Source organism: Stegostoma tigrinum, chromosome 9, assembly GCF_030684315.1.
Source record: "Stegostoma tigrinum isolate sSteTig4 chromosome 9, sSteTig4.hap1, whole genome shotgun sequence".
NCBI classification, from domain to species: Eukaryota; Metazoa; Chordata; class Chondrichthyes; order Orectolobiformes; family Stegostomatidae; genus Stegostoma; species Stegostoma tigrinum.
Genome location: NC_081362.1, coordinates 19,489,597 through 19,512,196, shown reverse-complemented (window position 1 = coordinate 19,512,196; position 22,600 = coordinate 19,489,597). Strand labels below are relative to the sequence as shown.

The 22,600-nt window shown below is 44.7% G+C and overlaps 1 protein-coding gene across 3 annotated transcripts in view; it reads left to right on the top strand.

The window, feature by feature from the left end:
* The window catches only part of apmap (adipocyte plasma membrane associated protein), a 58,496-nt gene that overhangs the window by 14,594 nt on the left and 21,302 nt on the right, over nt 1–22,600 (top strand). The window contains exons 2-5 of one of the 3 annotated variants that reach the window (XM_048536380.1): nt 1,900–2,016; nt 4,841–4,956; nt 15,176–15,268; nt 16,102–16,218. In XM_048536380.1, the coding sequence (XP_048392337.1) occupies nt 1,900–2,016; nt 4,841–4,956; nt 15,176–15,268; nt 16,102–16,218 (443 nt within the window). The remainder of the gene's footprint in view (nt 1–1,899; nt 2,017–4,840; nt 4,957–15,175; nt 15,269–16,101; nt 16,219–22,600) is intronic. The other 2 variants (XM_048536381.1, XM_059648387.1) reach the window with 2 other exon arrangements.

Here is a 22,600-nt window from a genome sequence, read left to right as displayed (position 1 = left end):
GTATATAGAACATAGAACACAACAGTGCAGTACAGGCTCTTCGGCCCTCGATGTTGCGCCAATCTGTGAAACCAATCTGAAGCCCATCTAACCTACACTATTCCATTATCCATCCATATGTTTATTCAATGACCATTTAAATGCCCTTAAATTTGGCGAGTCTAGTATATTACCAATTATTCCTTTCTCATTGCATAATACCCAGTGTCAGATGGTCTATTCTCCAGTTGGTTCCTCAACTGACTGGATCAGAAAACTATCCCATGTACAGCATGTGAATACCTACTCTACGGTATTGTCATTAATTTGATTTGCCAATCTATATGCAGACTAAAGACATCCATGGTTATGGATATTCCTTTATCACATGCATCTCTGATGTCCTGTTTATTGCCATTCCTAACATTGCTGTAGCTGGTGGTCTATATACCACCTGTACCAATTTTTTTTCGTATTTCTCAATTCTACCCGCATAGATTTTATATTGTCTAAGTTAATATCTTACTCTTGTGTTCCTATCTTCTTGAACCAGTAATACAAATCTTTCTTTCTGTCTGTCCTCCCAAAATACTGAACACCGCGGATGTTCATTTCCTATTCTGTCTTTCACCTTGCAGGTATGTCTCCATAATCCCAACTATATCATAACTGGTTTCCATCTACTTGCTTGATTAATTCATTCATTTTATGTTGGACACTGTGCATGCAGACAAAACCTTAAGGCTTGTCTTTTTTTAAACATTCCTTGTCCATTCTCACTCATAGTTTGATGTTGCCTTGTTTGATTCTGGCCATTGATTCCTCTGCCTATCACTTCTCTGATTCCCCTTTCTGTCTTTTGTTCTTGTCCTTGATTTACCCTTCCTGTGAATCCTTACGAAGGTCCCCATTCTCCTGTCCATTTAGTTCGAACCCTCTGCCACTCTAGCAAATACTCCCCTAGGGCATCAGACCCAGTCCAGCCCAGGTGCAGTCTGTCCAGTTTGTACTGGTACTGCCTTGTTGAGAACCAGTATCAATGCTCTAGGAATCTGAAAGCCTTCCCCTTGCACCATTTTTGTAGCCACACTTTTATCCAACAAATCCTGATGTTTATATGCTGACCAGAATGTGGCACTGGTAGTAATCCTGAGACCGCTACCTTTGAGGCCCTGCTTTTTAGCTTGCTTCTGAATTCGCTATGTTCTGCTTTTAGGACCTCATCCTTTTTTATGCATGTCTTTGCACCTTGTGGGTAACAACCTGGTGTTAACCCTCCCCCACCAGGATGTCATGTAGCTGCTCTGCTCTGAGACATCCTTGACCCTGGCACCAGGGAAGGCAACAGGTTATCCTGGAATCTCGTTTGTGGCTGCAGAATCATCTATCTGTTCCCCCAGTAATTGAGTTCCCTATTACTATTGCATTTCCACACATTTTGCTCCTCCCCTGTGCAGCAGAGCCAACCATGGCACCACAAATTTGGCTGTTACAGTTTTCTCCAAGATACCATTTCACTCAAGGATCAGAAGGAAGTGGTAATGAGACAAGTGAAGAAACAAAAGTTGGATCTAGAGGAATTGCAAATAACAACAGAATTGTTACCAGTAATGCTGCCTACAAAAAGGGACTCATTCTTTTTAAAATTGTTAGACTGTGTGTTAAGATATACTTTCACCTCTCTTAGCCATACATTTAATTAAAAAAGCACCTTGATGGGACAATAGTTTCTTCTGTGCAGAATTTTTTTGGGTTACACTGTAAAGTTTGACTGTACTTTCCTGTACTTTAAATATTTTTCTGAAATATTTGTGAGGCACACATTCCTCCTAAAATAATCATTGGAAAGTTACAAAGTTAATGTAAAATATTTTCTTTCTACGATAACATAATATGTTCCTGAATATGTTTCTCATTTAGTGCATACAGTGGGAAGGTTTTCCGGATAACCTTGACAACACTCATTGTGACTCTTCTGGCCCCATTTCTGGTGGCAACTCTGCTGTTGCAGTCACCAATAAATCCTGAGCCTTTCAGGTAGGAGTTTGTTTGTTCTGGATCAAATGTTAATATTGTAGCCAGTAATCTCTAATTGTATATCAGCTGGAAGGAGCAGTAGAACAGCTGACCAACTCTTGTTATTTTAAACTTGGGTATGGAAAATAGCTATATGGAAATGTTACTGGAAGGTTGCAGGTTAGTTGATCCATTATCAGAATGATGCAGCTACTTCAGGAGTGTAGGATCAAGCAGAAGGAATAAAAGAAAAAAGTTGCACCTGGAGGAAAACTCAAGTTGAGTGAGGAAACAGGATGCATGAAGGAAAATATTAAATATGAATTGACAGGATATTGGCTTAAAAACAATTTAGCATGTAGAATACAAAAGAATTGGGAGCTAAAATAGCATAATATTTGGTATTTTGTAAAATAAGGTCAAGGCAAAGATCAGTAGTTTATAGATTTGTGGAGTGTAAGTTTATAAGAATATGATTGGGATCATGTGTGTTAAACCTGCTTGCAAAACACATTTGACTTAGGAAATCAGTTGAGACACAGCGAAGGTGATTTTGCTTTTCTTAAAAAATATTTTGTCATGAACAGTTAAAAACAATTGTAGATACTTATTTATACATTTATTGATTTGTTTTGTACTGCTGTAAATAGCTTAAAACCAACAAAGAAGGCTGCTATAAGTAGGTGGCTTAGCCGCAACTCCCACAGTATTGAACTACCTTTTCAATTTTAATATAGCAAATGGTTGAGGGGCCATTGCAATGCCATGCAACATCTATTGACAATGATCAACACTGCTAACTCCAGGCTACAAAAAAAATTGCTTCTTGCCTGTAAAAAGTGGCCACCAACCTATATTTGTGCACTCTGCAAATGAAGACATCAAGTTGTTATGAAATAAACCAAAACCCCTCAAAATATTCAGAAGATAGTCTAGACCCTAACTTTTTCTTATTTTAAAGGTAAATGTGAGGTGTTGTGTTTTGGATGCAATTCGATTGATCAAACTACCAGATTTAAAGCAAAACATGCGTTATTCATCCACTGCATTTAAAATACAACAAATGAAAGAAGAAGTGGAATAACAACTCTATTGGAAAACTTAACGGAAAAATAGATTATTTTATTACTTAACAGTAATTGTTTCAATATAGTTACATCCCATAAACACACCCTTGGCAAAAGGCAAATTCAGAAAATTGTCTCACATGCAACTCCAGCAGGCCAAGATGAAAATCATCCAGAGAAAGCTCGGGAACAGAGAGCAGCCATGAGAGATTCACTGCCTTCCAACTTTGCTGAGAACCCAGCAGGAACTTCTGCTGAAAAACTAAACAGTCTGGTTCTGTGAGAGCTTGACCATACTCATTTAGGCTGCTTCTATTGTACCAACCTTTTCTTTAAAAAACAAATCCAAGGCCTTGAGGCTACTTATTCAAGTATTTCCAGTAGTCTGTTTGGCATTGCATTTCTGCCTTTAAAACCTCTCTTCAAAAAACTCAGGTCAAAGTAAATCTCTTAAAGCCATAATATCATCTCAAAGTTATAATAGTGAAACAGAACTCTGGTTTCTGCAAAACTTCTTTAAGACTTTGAAGATATTTTTTAAAGAGAAGAAACTGCCTGTAACTCCTCAACTGGCAGCTAGACAATCAACCCATTCCAACTCAATGAAATTTCAGACTGCCAACTCCAATTTGAACTTCTGGACTCCATCTTAAAAGCCAGGGCATTAATGAATTGATATCTCTTGATAGTTTTGTATTTAAGTAAATAATATCTTCATCCTTTTTGATTGGATGCATATTTATGTTTAAATGCACTTGTGTTGTACAGTTAGCTGCCATCTTAAGAGTATGTGAAATAAACATTACTTCAGGTTTACCTTTACCAATGTTGGTGTGGTTCTTAACAAAGTCAGAACTCGCAAGCAGTGAGTGGAGGGAGTATGCCTCCTTTTTTTTCATAAAGGAGAAAAATTAAATTACAGTCTGCTTATGGAGAGAATAGTGAGAATAGGGAGAGTTTTATTTTGGAAGTGCTGATGAAGGATCTAGGCCACAAACGTCAGCGTTTGTGCTTCTGAGATGCTGCTTGGCCTGCTGTATTCATCCAGCTTCACACTTTGTTATCTTGCAATCTGTGTGGTATAGTTTTATTAATAGAAAACAGAAAATGCAGGGTGATTAAGTATCATTTAACATTTTAAATTTAGAATTTTCAATTTTGAGCATTGTTTTGCACTAAGCCAGTATAGGAGAATAAACAACTCTGTTTAGAACTTAATAAGATCATAAATGTTAAAATGTCATTGCTTACAGCTACACTCATGCTTGTCAACCAACAGAGGAAGCAATTGCTTTACTTCAAATATGTTTGCACTATATTGAAAATGATTGGATTTGATAGGATAAATAGAGTGAAACAATTACACTTGGATGGGATTCCAGAACAAAAAGTTTGAACCTTAAAGTTGATACTAGAAAATTCAAAGGTGATGTCTGCAAGCACATCATATTGAAGGATACTAGTAATCTGCATAAATGTGATGTCACCTGCACTGGAAACCTGAATTTGCGAAGATATGCGGTGTTTCTGGTCATTGCTGTTGCAATTACAAACCATATCAATTTTGCCAATTCCTCAAATACAATCCATATTCAGGAGTGTTTGCTAGTTATACGTTGCTAATTCCAACCTTTACTCTATTTTTTAAACAGTTCTTTCGAATAAAGTCACAATATTTTTTTGTTGATTCGTTTTATCAAATCAAGTTTGTTTGTCTTTAAAGTATCTCTAACTTTAGGCTTTTAACCTTTTGTAATAGTTTTATTTCTCATCTGCAGTTACAAGGAACCTCTTCTGCTAACGGGTCCTTTAGAGCCCAACCTTAAACTGAGACAAGCTGAACGCTTGTTTGAGGGCAAGTTGATTGGACCAGAATCTATTGCACACCTTGGAGGTATGGATTCACCTTGACTACTTTTATATTAAACATGGTTTTACCATCGAAAAAGACTTGTAAAATTCAAGAAACAAAATCTCTCAGTTACTATTCTTCTGGTCAGTGCAACCCTATTTACTACAGAATCAAGATTTGGACTGCAGAAGGAAGCTGTTCAGTTCATCGTGTTTGAGTCAATCCTTACAAGAATCATCCAGTTCATCCCACTCTTCTCTTTCCTGTAGCCGTACGATTTCTATCTTTTCAAGGATATCAAATTTCTTTTGAGCATTTCTATTGGTTCTGCTTCCACTATTCTTTCAGGCAGTGCAATACACAACATAACCCCACTAAGACAGTTTGTCTCTAACAAAACCACTTATAATTTTGAACCCACCTAATAAATCTCCCTGAAAACTGCTTTTTCCAAGAAGGAGATTCTTATTCCCTAGGCCTCGCCAAATAATTGAAGTGTCTCATTATTGGTACTGTTTCAGTAAATTTCCGCGCTGCCTCCAAGTTGTGTTGGACAAGACAGAACTAGGTAATTTAGAGTAGCATATGACACCATAGTAATTGTTTTTGAGAGTGTAATGATCACAGGAATTCCAAATGAAAAACTGTAGGGAAATGTTTTGTGAATAATTTTTGGACATAGTTGATGAAACTCTCTTAAATTTTAGGCTATATTTATATGTGCCCACTGTAGGTCAGTCCGAGCATTACAGTTTTGGAGTCAGTTTTTAATATCCGTACACTCTCAGTGCTATTAGGAAGAGTGTTAAAGATTTTGACCTAGCAAAATGAAGGAATAATGATGCAAGTCAGGATGGTGTATGGTTTGGAGGGGAACCTGCAGATGGTGCATAAAGCATAGAAGCAGGCTGTTTGGCCTACCATGTGTTTGCCAACCAACAAACACCAAAATGCACTAATTCCATTTATTTGCACTTGGTCCATAGCGTTCTATGCTATGGTAGTGCTCATCCAGGTGCTGCTTAAATGTTGTGTAAGTATCCGCTTCCGCCATCCTCTCAAGCACCATGTTTCATGTTTCCATTACCCTCTGGGTGGAAATTTTTTTTTATCAGGTCTTCTCTTAAACCACTTTCTTTTCAACTTATACTAATGCCTTCAGGTCTTAGACGTGTCTGCCGTGGGACATTCTCATGAGCTACTTTGCCTATACCACTGTTCGTTTTGTAAGCCTCAGTTGTCCTCTCTCTCTGTCACGCTTGCTGTGCCTCGCTCTCCCCCTTCCCCAAAAGCCTCCTCTGCTCCAAGAAAAGCAAGTCCAGCCTATCCAGTCTCTCCTTATGACTGAAACTTTTCATCGCAGTCAAGAGCTAAGTGATTGCACAAACTATGAATTCAATGTATGGTGATTGACAGTTGAGCAACTTGCTGGAGGATAAGGTTCTACAAATGTTCCCATCTTCAGTGATGGGAGGGAGCAATACGGCAGTGAAAGGACAAGGCTGATGTATGTGATGCAATTTTTAGTCAGAAGTGTCAATTGTATGATCGGTCTCAAGCTCCTCTGAGATCCCCATCATCATAGATGCTGGTTTTCAGCCATCTTAATTCTGTCCATTTGATATCAAAAAGTAGCTGAAAGCATTGGATACTGTAAAGGCTATGATTACAAAATATTTTCACCATACTATTGAAGACTTTGCTCCGGAAATAGTTGCACAATGTAGAATGTGGAAAATAGCCCAGGACTGCACAGTTTACAAAAAAGCGGTGAAAATACAATCCTAGCGATAACTGCCCCATTACAGGAAGTCACTGATTTACAAATGTCTGACTTACAAATATTCAAACTTCTGAATGTGGCCCTGTACAGGAGAGTAAGTTTCAAGACCAGACATATGAACGTTTCCTGTACTTATGAATGGCTGCTTTACATTGTCTCATATTGTATTCCAACTTTTTACAAATTGATTTAGAAATGGACTCCGGAACAGAACCCACTTGTGACCTGGGGATTGTCTGTAGTCTATTCTTCATTTTCAGGCAATTATAGCATGGGCAGTTGGCAGTTATTAGGTAGGACTTGCTCAGTAATAATCTTAGTTTGGGTTCCACTAGAGCCTTTGACTCCTGACCTCTTTTATAGCCTTGGACAAAATGTAGACAAAAGAGTTAAACTCTAGGTGTGGTGTTGGAAGTCAAATATTTTAGCATTAGTAGTATGGAAGGTTAGTTTTCAGACGTTTCGTCACCATTCTAGGTAACATCATCAGTGAGCCTCCGACGAAGTGCTGGTGTTACATCCGGCTTTCTATTTATCTGGTTAGGTTTCCTTGGGTTGGTGATGTCATTTCCTGTTCTTTTTCTCAGGGGTTGGTAGATTGGCTCCAAGTCAATGTGTTTGTTGATGGAATTCCGGTGGGAATGCCATGCTTCTAGGAATTCTTGTGCATGTCTCTGCTTGGCTTGTCCCAATCAAAGTGGTGTCCTTCCTTATCTATATGTAAGGATACGAGTGATAGTGGGACATGACCCACTATCACTTGTATCCTTACATACAGATAAGGAAGGACACCACTTTGATTGGGACAACACATCCATCCTAGGACAAGCCAAGCAGAGACATGCATGAGAATTCCTAGAAGCATGGCATTCCCACCGGAATTCCATCAACAAACACATTGACTTGGAGCCAATCTACCATCCCCTGAGAAAAAGAACAGGAAATGACATCACCAACGCAGGAAATGACATCACCAACCCAAGGAAACCTAACCAGATAAATAGAAAGCGGGACATAACACCAGCGCTTCGTCGGAGGCTCACTGTTGATGTTACCTAGAATGGTGACAAAACATCTGGGAACAAACCTTACAGCTCAGTGAACCAGCTAACATCTCAAACACAATAAAGACCCACTCTCTTGTGGACTGAGAGGACGAGAGTGCTGTCTTGGAGGTGAAAGGAGGACGTCGGGTTGGCTGTGCACCCTTGCGACCAGTGGATCTTAATGCTGGCTTCGGCCTAACGCTGGTTCAGGGGAGCAGCCAACCTGCAACGATGGCTGCGGCAAGTGCTCGTGCCCCAGGTCAGGGGGTCCGGAACACCATCCGTGTTTCCGTAAAGAAGGTGGATGAAGGTGCACCTGTGGACCGCACCTTCTTCGTGAAGAGGGTCCTGTTGGACTGTTGTGGGTTCGCTGCTGCGGACATTTACTGCCTGCAGGATTTCCCCGGAGGGGGTTTTTACGATGTGACCTTCCGGAGTGCCAAGCTTTGCGAGCGCTTCCTGGAGGTTTTCAAGGAGAAAGGAGGTGAGGGCCCCCTCTCTGTATTGACCGCTGTCCCACTGTTTGTGATGCCAGCACAGAGGAGCCGTATGGTGACTGTACACATGTACAACCCGCATGTGCCAGCAGTTGATGTCCTGACCTTCCTCGGAAGGTATGTGAAGGTGGAAGGGGACCTAACTGACATCGTGGACCCCTTTGGCATCTGGACGAGTAAGAGGCAGGTCAAGGTGACGCTGAGGATGGGCGCAGACGGGAATGTCGCACACCCACCGTCCAGCTTCGCGATCGGCGGGAGCAGGGGCTACCTGACCTATGCAGGGCAACCTAAAGTCTGCCATGCCTGTGGTAGGTCAGGTCACATGGCGGCCGACTGCAAAGTCACCATCTGCAGGAACTGCAGGGAGGAGGGACACCTTGCAAAGGATTGCCCACGAGAGAGAAGCTGCAACCTTTGCGGGGAAGCGGGCCACTTCTATAGGGCATGCCCGCGGCGGGGTACCACCTACGCCCAGGTCGCCGGCAGGGGAAATGCGGGGCCAGCACCCCCGGAGGAGAGGAAGGCACCAGGGCCCAGCAAGGACCCCACTAATGTGCAGGAGGGCCAGGCCGTGCAGGAGGGCCCAGCCCTGCAGGATGGGCCCGAGGCCAGCAAAGCGCCCCTGCAGGCTCCGATCCCCCCCGACAACCCGGAGCCAATGGAGGCGGCGGCAGGCAACCCAGGGGAGTGGACTACAGTCCGGAAAGCGAGGAGGAAGGTGCGTCGACGGGCCCAGGAACCGCAACAATCAGGAGGGAAGAGGCAGCTACAGGGGGGCGATAAGAGCTCCTCTGACGAGGAGGATTCGGAGAGGGCCCACCCGAAGCAGAAGTTAAAGGTCTCGAGGGGGAAGGAAAGCAGCACCCCGCTTCCAGGTGACGGGAGGCGTCCTGAGGCTCACTCCGACACCCAGTCAAGTGCCGCTGGAGCACTGGAGGGCCCCCCGGAACTTCCAGGCAGGAAGGAGGAAACAGCACGTCCCCAGCCTGATCCGGAGCCGGACCCTCCTGCCTCCGCACCCCTGGCGGGGGGATGCCACCCGGAAGGCAGCACAGACGGTTTCCTGAGCCCAGAGAGCGTCCAGCAGTTAGCCCGGGCAATGGGCATGAAGGGACAGATGGAGGGGCTGGACCTTGGACCTGGGGAGGGTACTGCGGTCACTGCCCACAATGGGGGTACGAATTGCGAGCATTAATGTGCGCAGCGTCAAGTCAACCGCGAGATGTGTGTCCACGTTGGCCTACTTGACCACCATCAAGGCGGACCTCCTGTTTCTGCAGGAGTGCGGGATACCGCACCTCGGCAGGTACGGGAAATGGTCCGGCGCCTGGACCTGTGGGCCTTCGATCTGGTCGGGGGGTAACGACCGTCGCTCCTCGGGCCTGGCTATTCTGCTGCGGGGGCACAACTTCACCATCTCTCAAGTTCAGGAGGTGGTGGGGGGGCGCCTCCTAGTGGCTGACATCACCTACAGGAATGCTCCCCTGAGGCTGATCAACGTGTACGCCCCAGTGGTACGGAGTGAGCGGATGGACGTCCTGCAGCGGCTTCCACCCCTGCTGGCTACGTCCAGGCCGGTCATCCTAGGCGGAGACTTCAACTGCATCATTGATGCAGATGGAAGATCCGGCGTGGGGACAGCGGGTGGGGGGATTCAACTGGACGTCACGTCCAGATTCCTGATGGGCACGGTGAAGGACGCCAAGCTGCTCGACGTCTTCAGCACCCCTGCAGATGGTGCGCAGCAGAGGTACACCTGGTCGCGGCCAGACGGGTCTATCCGCTCAAGGATAGACTTCCTGTTTGTGTCACGGACGTTCTCGGTCAGATCCACTGGTGTCGAGCCGGTGTTCTTCTCTGACCACTGCCTCCTGTTGGCCGACTGTCACTTACAGGACGACCAGCCGGCCGGCAAGGGGACGTGGAAGCTCAACACGACTCTGTTGACCCCAGAGAACGTCGAGGAGCTTAAGAGGGAGTACACCGGTTGGAGAACCGTGAAACCCCTCTTTGAGTCTCCAGGCGACTGGTGGGAGACGGTGAAGGAGAACATCAAGAGGTTCTTTGTCCTCAAGGGTGTTCGGAAGGCAAGAGAGAGGCGGGGAAAGCTGTCGCGACTCCAGAAAAGGGTGCAGAACCTGCTCCTTCTGCGGTTGATGGGGGTCGATGTCACGGAGGACCTCCGCGAGGTGAGGGGCCAGCAAGCCTCGCTCTTCGCCGCGGAGGCCTCCAGGATAATCTTCCGGTCCAGGGTCCGCTCCGTGGAGCAGGACGAGACGTGCTCGCGTTTCTTCTTTCAGAAGGTGCACAAAGAGAGCTCTGTGCTTAGCCGGCTGAAGGAGGACGACGGCTCGGTGACGTCGTCTCGGCCCGACGTTTTGAGGATCAGCAGATCCTTCTATGCCGGACTGTACGACACGAAGCCCACGGACAGCACGGCCTCCGAGTCATTCCTGTCGTTCCTGTCATCTATCACGGAGGTCTTAGACGACGGCACGAGGGAGTGGCTGGACCGGCCGATATCCCTGGACGAGCTGGCCAGACCCCTCAAGTCCTTGCAGAGGAATAGGACTCCCGGAAGTGATGGCTTACCGGTCGAGCTGTATTCTGCTCTGTGGGGCCTGGTCGGCCAGGACCTGCTGGAGGTGTACGATAGTGCGCTTCGGGCAGGGGAAATGTGCAAGTCCATGAGGAAGGGCATCATCACCCTCATTTACAAGAGGAAGGGGGAGAGGGAAGAAATTAAGAATTGGCGTCCCATTTCACTTTTGAACGTGGACTACAAAATCCTGGCCAAGGTCATTGCCAACCGGGTCAGGTCTGTCCTGGAGTCGGTGATTCACCCTGACCAAACCTGTGCTGTGCCGGGCAGGAAGATCGCTGAGAGCCTCGCGCTCATCAGGGATACGATCGCCTACGTACAGGACAGGCGGGTGGACACCTGCCTCGTCAGCCTGGACCAGGAGAAGGCCTTCGACAGGGTCTCTCATGCTTACGTGAGGGACGTCCTCTCCAAATTGGGGTTCGGGGAGGGCATCCGCAGTTGGATCCGGCTGCTCTACACCAACATCGTTAGCGCAGTCTCGATCAACGGGTGGGAATCAGACAGTTTTCCTGTTAGATCTGGAGTCAGGCAGGGCTGCCCGCTCTCTCCTGCCTTGTTCGTGTGCTGTGTGGAGCCCTTTGCCGCCTCCATCAGGAAGGACGTGAGCCTGAGGGGCGTGACTATCCCAGGCAGCGGAGGCCTTCAGGTCAAGACCTCCCTGTACATGGATGATGTCGCCGTCTTCTGCACCGATCGTCGGTCGGTGAGTAGGCTGTTGGACATCTGCGGCCAGTTTGAACTGGCCTCGGGTGCCAAAGTCAATAGGGGTAAGAGCGAGGTCATGTTCTTCGGGAACTGGGACGACCGCTCCTTCATCCCCTTCACCGTCAGGACAGACTACCTGAAGGTGCTGGGTGTTTGGTTTGGTGGAGCTGGGGCATGCACTAAGACTTGGGAGGAGCGTATCTCCAAATTTAAGCAGAAGCTGGGCAGGTGGACGCTCCGGTCCCTCTCCATCGCGGGTAAGAACCTGGTTGTCAGGTGCGAGGGGCTTTCGGTACTGTTGTATGTGGCGCAGGCCTGGCCTATTACCTGGACCTGCGCCGCTGCGGTCACCCGGGCCATCTTCCACTTCATTTGGGGGTCGAGGATGGACCGGGTCCGCAGAGATACCATGTACAAAAACCTGGGAAATGGGGGAAAGGGCGTACCGAACGCCACCCTCGCCCTGACGGCTACCTTTGTGTGTGGCTGCATCAAGCTGTGCGTAGATCCTCAGTACGCAAACACCAAGTGTCACTACTTACTGAGGTTCTACCTGTCCCCGGTGTTGCGAAGGATGGGCCTGGCCTCGTTGCCGCGGAACGCTCCGAGTAGTTGGACCGTTCCGTACCACCTGTCCTTCGTGGAGAAATTTTTGAAAGGAAACACCTTTGACCACAAGGCCGTCAGGCAGTGGTCAGCACGTAGTATCCTCGAGACCCTTCGGGAAAAGGAGAGGGTGGATCCCGTCGTGTGGTTCCCCACGCAGACTGCCAAAGTCGTTTGGCAGAATGCCTCATCGCCAGAACTTTCAAACAAGCACAAGGACATTGCTTGGCTGGCGGTGAGAGGGGCTCTGCCAGTGAGATCCTTTATGCATGCCCGGAATCTCTGCGCCACCGCACGCTGCCCTCGAGGTGGCTGCGGGGGGGACGAGACTGTTGATCACCTCCTTCTGGAGTGTGCCTATGCGCAGGAGGTCTGGAGGGGGATGCAGTGGTATTTGTCGAGGTTCGTCCCGAGCAGCTCCGTGACGCGGGACTCCGTGCTCTACGGGCTGTTTCTGGGGACGCACACCGAGACCAACATCAACTGCGCCTGGAGGACCATCAATGCGGTGAAAGACGCTCTTTGGTCTGCCCGCAACTTGCTGGTCTGCCAGCTGAAAGAACTGACCCCGACCGAGTGTTGCAGACTGGCGCACTCCAAGGTCCAGGGCTACGTGCTGAGGGACGCGCTAAAGCTTGGGGCAGCCGCCGCCAAGGCGCGGTGGGGAAAGACCACCGTATGAACCCCCTCGTCCAGAAAAGGGAAAAGAATCCTATCTGGTAACTGGGCCCAGCTGGCGCCTTCCCCAACTGGTCAGGGGGCCAACTGGGACTGTGCGGGGTGACGACTGCCGGGGCGGCTTCTTTGCTTTGTTTTTTTTTTCTCTCTGTTTTGTTTTTTTTTCCCTTTAGTTGGTGTACGTACCCCTGGGTAACCTGGAGTGGCTTGCATGACTGGGTAGGTGTATAAATGTTTTATTTTTTGTACATTCTATGAATAAAGTATATTTTTTCAAATAAAAAAAAAGTGACGAAACGTCTGAAAACTAACCTTCCAGCTCAGCGAGCAAACTCACATCCAGAACCTCAACCTGAGCTACAAATCTTCTCAAAACTCATTAGTAGTATCTGTGGCCCAGTCCTCCTTCAGTTGCTTCATTGACTTTTCCTCCATTGTAAGGTCAGAAATGGGGTTGTTTGCTGATTATTACACAATATTCAGCACCTGTTGTGTCTCCTCAGGCACTGTAATCTGTCTCCTTATGCGGCAAGAACAGCACAATATCTAGGCTTGGGCTGATGAGTGGTAAGTGGCATTTCCGCCATTCAACTGCTAGCCATTTACCATTTCCAATAAGCAAGATTCTAACTACCTCCCTTTGATCAACAGAATTACAATCACTGAGTTGAACAGAAGCTGAATACACCAGCTATATAAATGCTGTGGCTACAAGCATATGGCAGAGTCTAGGTATTCTGTGGTGAGTAACTCACTTCCAAAGTCAGTCCACTGTACAGATGTGTACAAGGCATAAGTCAGGCAGGTGATAGGATATACTTCACTTGCCTGGAATTGCACAGTTCCAGTAGCATGCAAGAAGCTCAGCAATATCCAGGACAAAGCAGAACACTTGATTATCACCCTATTCGACATGTTAAACATTAAGTTATTCTGAGTACTTCGGCAGCATGTGCCAAATCCGTGACCCATACTGCCTGGCAGGATAAGGGCAGCAGTTGCATGGGAACACCACCACCTGCAGGTTTGTCTTCAAGCCATATAGTGCTGTGACATAGAACTTCATTACAATTATTTCAATGTGGCCTAGTCAAAATCCTGAGCATCACCCCCGACAGCACTGTTAATGTACGTCCAGTACAAGGACTGCAGTAGATGAAGATGATCACTCAGCATCACGTTCTCAAAGGCTGACAGGGGTTGGTACTAAATGCTGGCCAAATGAATGGCACCTGCATCCCCTGAAGGAGTAGAAAAATGGGCTTGACTTTCCTTTATTAATCAATGCCCCAATACAGATTTTACTATTTTGATTTATGTTCCCTGATTAAAATAAGAAGCAAGCCCCTAGAAGTAGTAATGTAATAATGACCAGGTAATCTCCTTTCATTATGTTGGTGAGGAGTGAATATTGTCCAGAATGGTATGGAGAACTCTTCTATCTTTGTGAGAATCATTTGGAATCTTTTATATTCACATAAGGGACAGACATGGCCATGGTTAAATATCCCATCCGAAAGGCACCATCTGTTAGTGCAGCGCACTCTTTGTACAGTACTGAACTGATTTTGTACATGAATCTTCTGTCTTCATGACATGGTCACTAACACCTGATCCATGACAGATACAAGGAAGGAAGGAAGATACAAGCACTGTATCTTAATACTTTTCAACTTTATTAGCAGCGTTTCTTTTTACCATGTGTTTGTTATACCAGGAATTATGATAACCCTTTATATGACATTAATTATTAATGTTGGTTTAGGGTCTGTTTCATAATTGTCTTAACAGGAGCTAAAATAGCATTAATTGTATCCTTGTTAAGTTGAATCTTTTCAGCTGATGTTGAGGAAAGGAATATTCATTCCACTCTGATCAGTTGGCAGCACTCTTGCCTCTGAGGCAAATGACTCCAATCCCACTCTAAGGACTTAAGCACAAAATCCAAGCAGACATTTCAGTGCAGTCCTGATCAGATACAGTCTAATCAGAGAAAAGTAAGAGATGTTTCCTAGTAGTCTTGAGCTTGATTTGTTATTCATCTCTCGACCATTGTTAGATAAAGCACATTGCCATGACACTATTGCATTGTTTATTGCTGTATCTGTGCAAAAATTAGCAACTGTCTTTTCTTGCAACGGTGACTTTGTATTATTGTCAAAAAAGAATGTTAGGACATCTTGAAGTCATGAAGCTCAAATCCAAGTCTTTCTTTTTACTTCTGATTAAACTTGCAGCTGAGGATATGAGTGACCGGATCTCTAGTTTTGCTTTTTTTCTAGGAAGTTGCTGAGTGAAGCTTGTTTGTAACTGAATTCTATGTGTGGGATCTCTGCAGAGGTGATATTCACTGGTACAGCTGATGGACAGATTCTGAAAATAAGTGATGGACAAATACATACCCTAGCAAGGATAGGCAAACTTCCTTGTGGTAAGTCATGGGCAAAGTTGACTGTTTTCCTTGATACGGTTTAGGAGTAGTTTTTACATGAAGCTGTACTTAGTTAAGTGATCCTACGGTAATAGTCACTTTTGCAAATGGCTTTATTTTCTGTTCTCTTTAGCTTTAACTTCTGTGTTAAATTTAGCAACAAACTTGCTACTTTGTGAAAGTTGGCTGGGTGGTGAGAATAAAATCAACAAAAGCTCGTGTCTAAAATTAAAAAAAAATCTTCATGCTAATTCTGTTTTCACTTTGGCTGCACTGCAACAATACGTTTCGCAGGGCAGCAGTCTAGCAGATTGAGCCTTTTCTCATGGTGGTTTAGAGGAACAGGAGCTCATCTTATTAAAACATAGGATCCTAAAGGGACTTGACAGGGTAAATGCAGGAACGATCTTTCCCTTTGTGGACGAGTGTGAACTAGGGACCACAGTTTAAAGCTAAGGCGTCCAGTTAAGAGATTAGGAGAAATCTTTACTTTGAGGACTGTTGTCTAGAATTCTGTTCTCCAGAAAGCTGTGAATGACTGGCCATTGAATAGATTCAAGCCAGAGTAAGTTGGATTTTTGAATGACAAGGGAGTTGAGAGATTTGGGACTGGACAGGATTTGAAGCCACATTCAGATCAGCTGTGATCTTATCAAATGGGGCTTAAAGCTTGAAAAGCTGTGTGATCCATTCCTGCTCCTAATTCTTGTGTTTCTGTGAGACTATTTCATTTCTTTTGTGTCTTGCTTTATCATCTTGCTTTCTATTTTTTGTACCCCATTTTCTCCCAAGATATTCTTCCAACTGTTACTGAAAATTTATTTTGTACCCAGGAACAAGAGAAGATGAACCAACTTGTGGAAGACCTTTGGGAATTCGCGTAGGCCGTAATGGTACTCTGTTTGTGGCTGATGCTTACTATGGGCTATTTGAAGTTAATCCAGTCACAGGTAGAGTATTTTAGTTACCATGAGGATTATTGATCACTAAGGGTGTGTAAGATTTAAGATGTTTCTGGAGTTCATTTCTTTGTAATGATAGTGAATGCGCTGTCTTCCCTCTCCAGCTGCACAAGTTGATATCCAGGAGAATGAAATGAGCTATCTGTTCTTAGACCACAGACTGTACGACTTTTATGCCATCCCCAGTTTCCATCGTACTGCAGATTATTGCTTAGCTGGGTGGGAGAGTGAAGAGGATGTTGATATGTTTCAGTGGGATCTGAAGAACTTGAGTTAATGGGCAAATGCAAGGCAAATACATCATAATGCGGATAAATGAGGTTATCCATTTTGGGAGCAAAAAACTGGAAGGCAGATTATTATCTGGCTATAAATTGAGAGAGAAGAATGTACAATGAGACCTGCATGTTCTTGTACACCAGTTACTAAATGTAAGCATGCAGGTTCTGCTGGCGGTCAAGAAGGCAATTGGTATGTTGGGCTTCATTCTGAGATTATTTGAATAGAGAAGCAGGGATGTCTTGCTGCAGTTGTGCAGGGCCTTGGTGACACTACACCTGGAATATTGTATGCAGTTTTGGTGTCCTTATCTGAGGAAAATATTCTTGCTATTAGAGGGAGTGCAGCAAACATTTACCAGACTGATCTCTGAGATAGCAGAGCTGGCATATAAGGTGAGGTTTTTAATTGGTTAGGATTAAGTTTGTTGGAGTTCAGAAGATTGAGAAGCCTAAAACAATCTAGTAGGTTGGTTGCACCAGGAAAGTTCCCAATGATGGTGGTGTCCATAACTTGGGCCACAGCCTAAGATATGGGGTAAACCAGTTAGGACTCAGATTAGGAGAAATTCCTTCACCCACTGTGTGGTGGAATTTGCTACCACAGAAAGCAGTCGAGGTCAAAACATTGAATGATTTGAGGAAGGAGCTGGCAAAAGCACTTGGGCCCAAAGAGATTAAGGGATATGGGAGGAAAGTGGGAACAGTCTGTTGAGTTGAATGATCAGCCGTGATCATAGTAAAAGTTGGAGCGTGCTCAAAGAGCCAAAAGCCCTATTCTTGCTCATATTTTCTGTGTTTCTATATTGGCATGTTGAGAGTTGAAATTGGAATCTCAGTAGAATAGGGTATTTTGAATTGGCAGCAGTCTACCTTGTGCTTTTCTAATATTTGAATCTCAGTCAAGAGAGGGAGGTCGCATAATGGTAATATCACTGAATCATAATCCTGAACCCCGGCCTCATGTTCTGAGGACATGGATTTGAATCCCACTGTGGAAGACAGTAAAATTTGAATTTAATCTAAAAAAAGTTTGAAAAGAAAATGATGCTGATCATGTAACCTTTGTCAATTGTTGTAAAAACCCATTTGGTCCTCTAACGTTTAGGGAAGCAAATTTGCCATCCTTAGCTTGTCTGATTTGTATGTGACTCAGGACTCACATCAAGGTAGCTGACACCTAACTGTGCTCTGTGCAACTAGGGATGGGCAATAAATGCTCACCTGGACAGACATCCACATCCCATGAACAGATTTTTTAAAAAGTAATCTCGTGTAGTCTTCATGTTTAAGTGTGGGAGTGCCGTATCGCCACTACTTGTTTGTTCGGTTACGGTGGGTTCCTGAAACATGCTAATATTCAGAGTTGGTGTAATGGAGAATCTTGACCAAAATCTTGGATTGTTACAACCTAGAATGGTAGAGTATTTTAGTTACCATGAGGATTATTGATCACTAAGGGTGTGTAAGATTTAAGATGTTTCTGGAGTTCATTTCTTTGTAATGATAGTGAATGCGCTGTCTTCCCTCTCCAGCTGCACAAGTTGATATCCAGGAGAATGAAATGAGCTATCTGTTCTTAGACCACAGACTGTACGACTTTTATGCCATCCCCAGTTTCCATCGTACTGCAGATTATTGCTTAGCTGGGTGGGAGAGTGAAGAGGATGTTGATATGTTTCAGTGGGATCTGAAGAACTTGAGTTAATGGGCAAATGCAAGGCAAATACATCATAATGCGGATAAATGAGGTTATCCATTTTGGGAGCAAAAAACTGGAAGGCAGATTATTATCTGGCTATAAATTGAGAGAGAAGAATGTACAATGAGACCTGCATGTTCTTGTACACCAGTTACTAAATGTAAGCATGCAGGTTCTGCTGGCGGTCAAGAAGGCAATTGGTATGTTGGGCTTCATTCTGAGATTATTTGAATAGAGAAGCAGGGATGTCTTGCTGCAGTTGTGCAGGGCCTTGGTGACACTACACCTGGAATATTGTATGCAGTTTTGGTGTCCTTATCTGAGGAAAATATTCTTGCTATTAGAGGGAGTGCAGCAAACATTTACCAGACTGATCTCTGAGATAGCAGAGCTGGCATATAAGGTGAGGTTTTTAATTGGTTAGGATTAAGTTTGTTGGAGTTCAGAAGATTGAGAAGCCTAAAACAATCTAGTAGGTTGGTTGCACCAGGAAAGTTCCCAATGATGGTGGTGTCCATAACTTGGGCCACAGCCTAAGATATGGGGTAAACCAGTTAGGACTCAGATTAGGAGAAATTCCTTCACCCACTGTGTGGTGGAATTTGCTACCACAGAAAGCAGTCGAGGTCAAAACATTGAATGATTTGAGGAAGGAGCTGGCAAAAGCACTTGGGCCCAAAGAGATTAAGGGATATGGGAGGAAAGTGGGAACAGTCTGTTGAGTTGAATGATCAGCCGTGATCATAGTAAAAGTTGGACCGTGCTCAAAGAGCCAAAAGCCCTATTCTTGCTCATATTTTCTGTGTTTCTATATTGGCATGTTGAGAGTTGAAATTGGAATCTCAGTAGAATAGGGTATTTTGAATTGGCAGCAGTCTACCTTGTGCTTTTCTAATATTTGAATCTCAGTCAAGAGAGGGAGGTCGCATAATGGTAATATCACTGAATCATAATCCTGAACCCCGGCCTCATGTTCTGAGGACATGGATTTGAATCCCACTGTGGAAGACAGTAAAATTTGAATTTAATCTAAAAAAAGTTTGAAAAGAAAATGATGCTGATCATGTAACCTTTGTCAATTGTTGTAAAAACCCATTTGGTCCTCTAACGTTTAGGGAAGCAAATTTGCCATCCTTAGCTTGTCTGATTTGTATGTGACTCAGGACTCACATCAAGGTAGCTGACACCTAACTGTGCTCTGTGCAACTAGGGATGGGCAATAAATGCTCACCTGGACAGACATCCACATCCCATGAACAGATTTTTTAAAAAGTAATCTCGTGTAGTCTTCATGTTTAAGTGTGGGAGTGCCGTATCGCCACTACTTGTTTGTTCGGTTACGGTGGGTTCCTGAAACATGCTAATATTCAGAGTTGGTGTAATGGAGAATCTTGACCAAAATCTTGGATTGTTACAACCTAGAATGGCCCAAATATTTTAGAGCTGATTGCATGCTTTATATTTGTCAATATTGCATTTTGGGAAATGCCAAAGCCCACTATTCATACAGCATTGTCCCAGAAACAACAATAACAAATAACTAGTATGCTTCATTACTTGATACCTAAATGTAGGCCAGGGTGTGGAAGAAAATGTCTCCTTGTTTTGAAAATTGAGTTTGAAAATGTTTTATCTGCTTGAGAGAGCAGACAGGACTCAAGTGCTGAATAAAAAATGCGAAGTCTTCAACAATGAAGTATTCCTTTAGACTGCATGGGAATGACATCCTAGCTTTTGTGCTGAAGTTTCTGGAGTGGGACTTGAACCTGTGATGTTGTGGTGCAAGTGTAAGCAACTGAGTTTCATTCAGAAGCAGTGCCACTTAGGAGGATCACTGTCAGCATACTTTATGATGCAACTAGCTGGATTTTGTGTGCTTGCACAGCAGCCACACTATTCTAATTACCCACTGTTCTGTTTTCTCCTTTGAAGAAGCACAGAATGAGCGATTTAACAGTCTACCACTAATGTATGATGTTTAAAGGTGGTGAGAGAAGTGGCAGTCGGTAGCCCCTTGGCAAATAGGAGAAAAGGGATGGAAAAGTAGGTAACAGCAAAAATTAAACCCTGAACACTTTCACCTACTTTAATAGCATGTGTAATTTGTATAAGCTCCTTTTGAACTGGCTTCTGCTTTCATCATGAAATCAAGTAACTGTGAGGATAATTTTATACAGGAATCAAAAGGAATCAGTGCTTGTGAGACTTCAGTGAAGGAAAATGGTACACTTGTTATTACTATTTAATTGCTGTCCTTTTAGCGTAATTTAGCAGAATCAGGGGGTGGCTGAGAGACATCACAGTAGAACTCTGGGAGATGTTGCCACAGTCATCACGAATGTGTAGCAGGCCAAAGAGAACCTGGTGTTGAAGTGTGGCACATAGTGCAGGGTTCCCTTTTGGCCATTCCCCTCAATACTGTTGGGGTGTGGGGATGACTTTTTAGGGGCTAGCAGCAGCAATCAGGTCAGTGGTAATATGACTGGCTAAGGTTCAGAAGCAAATGGTGTAGTCAAATAGAGCAATACTGATAGGAGACTAGGTTGTGAGGGGGACAGACAGGAGATTCTGTGGCTGCAGAAGGTGTGTTGTCACCAAGGTGCCAGGGTCAAGGATGTCTCTGAGTGGTTGCAGAACATTCTGAAGGGGGAGGGTGAACAGCCAGAGGTCATTGTCTACCTAAGTCATTTATAGCATTGTGCACAAAGGGTTGGGACAAAAACAGTGTTGCTAGAAAAACTCAGTGGGTGTGGCAGCATCTGTGAAGGATAAAACAGAGTTAACGTTTCGAGTCCAGTGGCCCTTCCTCAGAAGGGATAGGTCCTGCGAAATAAGTATAGGGAGTTAGGTAAAGAAGGTAAAAGGCAGGACCTCAAGGGCCATGATTTCTAGATTACTCCCAGTGCCACATGCCAGTGAGGATAGAAATAGAAAGATAGGCCAGATAAAATGTGTGTCTGAGAAGCTGGTATAAGGCGCGGGTTTTCGGTTTTTGGATCATTGTGATCTCTTCTGGGGTAGAGGTGACCTGTACCAGAGTGACAGGATGCACTTGAATTGGAGAGAATCTAACATCCTCATGAGGAGATTTGCTAATGTTACCTGGGAGGGTTTAAACTAGTTTGGCAGGGGGTTGGGACTCTGAATAAGATGATCAGGGCTGACAGGGATTCTGGATCATTGTTCTGCAGATGTGTCATTACCCTGCAGGTAACATAGTCAGTGCAGCCTCCAATGAAGTGCTGTTGTGTTTTCCCACCTGTTGAGCTGGATTACCTGGTTCTCCACTAAGAAAGCCATCAGTAAATACATAGAGCTTGACTCCATATACACTCCATTGCAAAGGAAAACCAGAAGGGAGGTAATCCAGCTCAACGGACACCAGAGTTTAAATGACTGGTGGGAAAACATGACAGCGCTTCACTGGAGGCTGCACTGATGATGTTACCCCGCAGGGTAATGAAACATATGTGGAATAACGAACCAGCTTGGCAAGCCAATCAGCCACAATGTCCACAACCTGAGCTACAAATCTACTGTAAACCTTAGAAAATATATTAGCCATCAAGAGCAAATTTACTATTCAGGATAGCCAGGGCACAGTAGAAGGAGGGCAAAGATTTCTGGTTCAAAGTACATTTATTTCAACACACAAGGCTTGACTGGTAAGGCAGATGAGCTCAGAGCATGGATTGGCTCTGCGGACTGGGATATTATAACCATTACAGAAACATGGCTCAGTGAAGGGCAAGACTGGCAACTCAACATTCCAGGATACTGAAGGTACAGGCGTGTCAGAAGTGCAAGTAAGTGAGGAGGGGGACTTCCCCTTTTGGTAAGGGAGGGGATAACAATAGTCCTTCGAGAGGATATTCATAAGGGGTCTTCAAATGAGGCCATATGGTTAGAACTTAGAAACAAGAAAGGAAGGTCACTCTGTTGGGACTGTATTATAGACCCCAAATAGCCAGCGGGTACTAGAGGAGCAGATGTGTACAGAGATTGCAGATACCTGTAGGAATAATCGAGTACCATTAGTTGGAGATTTTAATTTTCCCCATATTGACTGGGCCACCCAGAATGTGAAAGGTCTGGACGGGGTAGAATTTGTCAGATGTGGTCAGGCAAGCGACTGAAGTGTCACTTGAAGAACGCTTTGGGTCCAGTGACTATAACTCTCAGTTTTAATAGTGTAATGGAAAAAGATGGGACAGGTCCACAGGTTAAGGTGCTAAACTGGACCAGGGCCAATTTTGGGGCCTTAAGCAGGATCTAGCAGAAGTCGATTGCAAGAGTCTGTTTGAAGGAAAAGGAATGACTCGCAAATGGGAGGCTTTTAAAAGTGTCTGTCCCTGTTAAGGTGAAGGGAAAAGCTGGCAGATTTAGAGAT